At 37.6% G+C, this 3,600-nt stretch overlaps 1 gene segment (V, D, J or C); it reads right to left on the bottom strand.

Moving 5' to 3' along the window:
• Window positions 1-784: 784 nt before the first annotated feature.
• LOC126495793 (immunoglobulin kappa variable 1-17-like) lies at window positions 785-1,286 on the bottom strand. The segment is given in 2 exon segments: window positions 785-1,107; window positions 1,227-1,286. Coding segments are annotated over 2 exon segments (378 nt in total).
• Window positions 1,287-3,600: the final 2,314 nt, after the last annotated feature.

Below are 3,600 nucleotides of genomic sequence, written 5' to 3'. Positions count from 1 at the left end.
AGAATGGAATATAGAACTTCATAGTTTCCAATGTCATGCTATTGATTAGTCATTAACACCACTTCTGGGAGCCTGTTTCAGACAACAATTTTCTTCCTCTTATTTCATATAAACAGATCTATATTCCACATCACACAGTGTGATTAAAAGTCATGAGTGTTGATCAACATTGTTTATACTTGTAAGCAGAACACTGGACCTAGGAGCCATTAGAATTCTAAGTGAAGTACTGCAGACATTTTAGAGCACGAATAGCCCACTAATGGTATTTCAAAACACATCAGAGAATCATGTTTAAACAGACTTCTCTTTATCTGATACATGAGGTCTAGATTTTGGGTGAAGGCTAGGAAACTTTTCTGCTGTCAGCTTCTCTCAGTAATATTTCCTTGCCATTTAAATACTGATGATTAGAAACTTATTTTCTGATTTTAAGTAATGTGTGAAGCAGTGTCCACAGAAGCTTTCACTGTTCTGTATAAGTTCCAACTATTGATTCACCTTAGACTCCTCACAGGGAATGTCCTCTGTTAAGTCAAAAACTTCATCAAAACTCTTAACTGCTGGAGATGCAGAGAAAGGTAGGAATGGTAAAGAGAGGACATTTTTACCTCTCTTCAGTTCTTCAAATCTACAACAAATTAGTCTTATTAATAACAAAATAAATGTCTCTCTGTGAGCTTTGCTAAAATTCTGGTGACAAATGAGAAACAGTTTCAGTGAGTGACTCATGAGGAGGAGCAGCTGGGAAAGCCCAGCCTCTCACTTCTCCTTCCATGGGGGTTTATGTAATGACTTGTATCACTGTGGGAGGTACTTCATTAGTCTGAAGACAGTAATAAGTTGCAATGTCTTCAGGCTCCAGGTTGCTGATGGTGAGAGTAAAATCTGTCCCAGACCCACTGCCACGGAACCTCGATGGGACCCCATCTGCTAAGCTGTTTGCCCAGTATATCAGGCGCTTAGGAGCTTTCCCTGGTTTCTGCTGGTACCAGGATAAATAATTACTAATACCCTTACTGGCATGACAAGTGATGGTGACTTTGTCTCTCAGAGATGCAGACAGGGAAGATGGAGACTGGGTCATCTGGATGTCACATCTACCACCTAGGAAAAGATATATATGAAAAATATCCACATAGTAAGGTAATAATGTACCCCCCACAAATTTCAATCAACACTAATCTCAATGTAACAGTGAAGTTCATATTATGCTCCTTTTTTACCTGGAAACCAGAGCAACAGTAGCCCAAGGAGCAGAGCAGGGATGCTCATGTCCATGCTGATTCCTGACTGGAATGGCAAGTGTACAGATTGTGACTAGTATATGAAGAAGTCCTCAAAGCTGTGCAGTGAGTGCATGCAAATCACTGGGAACTATTTAGGGCTGGGCACAGCTGCAAGGTTACTTATCTCGATAACTGAGCACAAACACAGTGTCCCTAGATGCCAAAGGACAGATCGCATATATGCATCCAGAGACTGCATTTCATTTTTAAAGATTGAAAATTATGAAGGAAAATTTGAAGGTTATTTGAAAATTTCTACAATACCTAAGCTTTATTTTAATAATATATTTCAAAGATATATTAGTGATAGTATAAAAAAATACCAGATGGTCATGGAAAATACAACAGAGAAGGTACAATTAAACCTTCAACTCTTTCAGATAAATCTTATGAAGTATAAAAAAACTATGGATGGTTGGTGGTGGCACTTGACTTTGATCCCTGAACATGAGAGGTTGGTGAATCTCTTAGTTCAAGACCAGCCTGCTGTGCAGACTGAATTCCACCACAACCAGAGCTATGTAGTGACACCCCATCACAAAAAAAGATAAATTAAAAAAAACTGACTATATGCTCTCTCTGAGAGCATTTGTGTATTTGTAGTAATCATTTTTAAATTGAAAGAATAATTTATATAAACCCACTTTATAAATTATATGTAAAATTTAGCAGAATTTGCCATACTTTCTATATCCCAAAGAAAGGAAGTACACAGTATGTGCACATATGACTCTTGGATCACAACAGCATATGTTAATTGAACTTCTGACTCTATCTAAAGAAGACTTGAGGTACTTTCATACCTACAGACGTATATGGGCTGCACCCTTTCGTCAGTGCAGGATCCTCCATATTTGGCCCCTTTTGTGTCATTTACTGCTGTTTCTTTGAATTCCTCAGCATACAGAACTGACTAGTAATTACAGACTTGAATAATAAAACAGAAAATACTGCTACTCAATACATTTCTCTTCTATGTATCGCAAACCACATTTTCACTGTTAAATCTTGAGCAGTGACTGAAGACATCATCCTGATTCAGGGACAAACTTTCTGCATGTATGTGTCAGTTTCTGAACTACAGATGGCACTATAGTTGATCAGGAGTTTAACCATTTCACCTAGCTTTTGCTATGTGATAGTTCCAATAATTTCTAATATTATGACTTGCCTTGCAAGTTGTGATGACTCTGTGTTTCTGAGTTGCAGACACAGGATGAGATGGTGAGACACTTGCCAAACAGCAGATGATCATCAGCTATAGAGGATGCTTCAGAATTATCTCAGTAATTACATAGGCTTTTGATTGCAATAAACCGTGGATATGAGGACAATTCATACTTGTCTTCAGAGACAGAATCTCTTCTATAAAAATCCTACACCACTAAATACATTTTTGAGATTATTTTCAATTTGTAGGGGACATGGCACTATATGATACAATATTTAATTATTAACTAGAAAAACCCTTACCACTGTTGGACTCTGGCGTCCAAACACCGAGAAGGAGTCGCCCCCAGAGACCACACACCACAGCCGATGCAAAAGCATGAGGATTTTTATTAATTCTGTCATGANAAAAATAATAGAGGAATGCTTCTAGTTTTCTAACTGGCAGACAATGTCTGACTGAGTGTTTGCAGGATTTTAAGTGTTTGATTAAACACATAATGAATTGATTTACAAAGTAGCAGGGAACCTTGACTAAAAGCAAAATGATAGTAAAGATAAAGAGGAGATATGGTAAAGAATGACTGAGGGCAGTATTGGAGATACAATCATCAAGGGCTAAATTATCATTTTGAGCTTCCTCTTGGGACTAAAGAAAACAAGGAGCTGGGTTGCTCAAGGTGTTACCTTTGTGAATCCTTGTTTTATTTTATATTTCTAGGTGATAAATCTTGTAAAACATTGTGTTTTTATTCATTTTTTAGTTGTTTTCCAGCCCATGCACAGTTTTCACTCATTCCTCTCCCCCAAGTCTCTCATCTTCAATATACCACCTCCATGTCTCCTCACATGGATATCAACAGAATATGGCATATCAAGTTGTAGTAAAACTAAACACCTCATATTGCATCAATACTGGGAAAGGTAACTCAGAATGAGAAATAATATGCCAAAAGCCAAGAAAAGAGTCAGAGACAACCAGTGCTAATAATATTAGGAGTCCCACAAGAAGACAAAGCTACACAACTGCCACATTATGTACAGTGTATACATCAGTTCCATGCAGGCTCATTGGTTATTGGTTCAGTCTCTAAGGCCTCCTATGCACACAAGTTAATTGATTCTGTGGATTTTCCTGTGA

The sequence above is a fragment of the Alexandromys fortis genome, unplaced genomic scaffold (assembly GCF_014885135.2).
Source record: "Alexandromys fortis isolate MF-2015 unplaced genomic scaffold, M_Fortis_MF-2015_v1.1 scaffold_611, whole genome shotgun sequence".
Lineage (NCBI taxonomy): Eukaryota > Metazoa > Chordata > Mammalia > Rodentia > Cricetidae > Alexandromys > Alexandromys fortis.
Note: the sequence above shows the minus strand (reverse complement) of the source record. Positions and strands in the feature narration are given on the sequence as shown.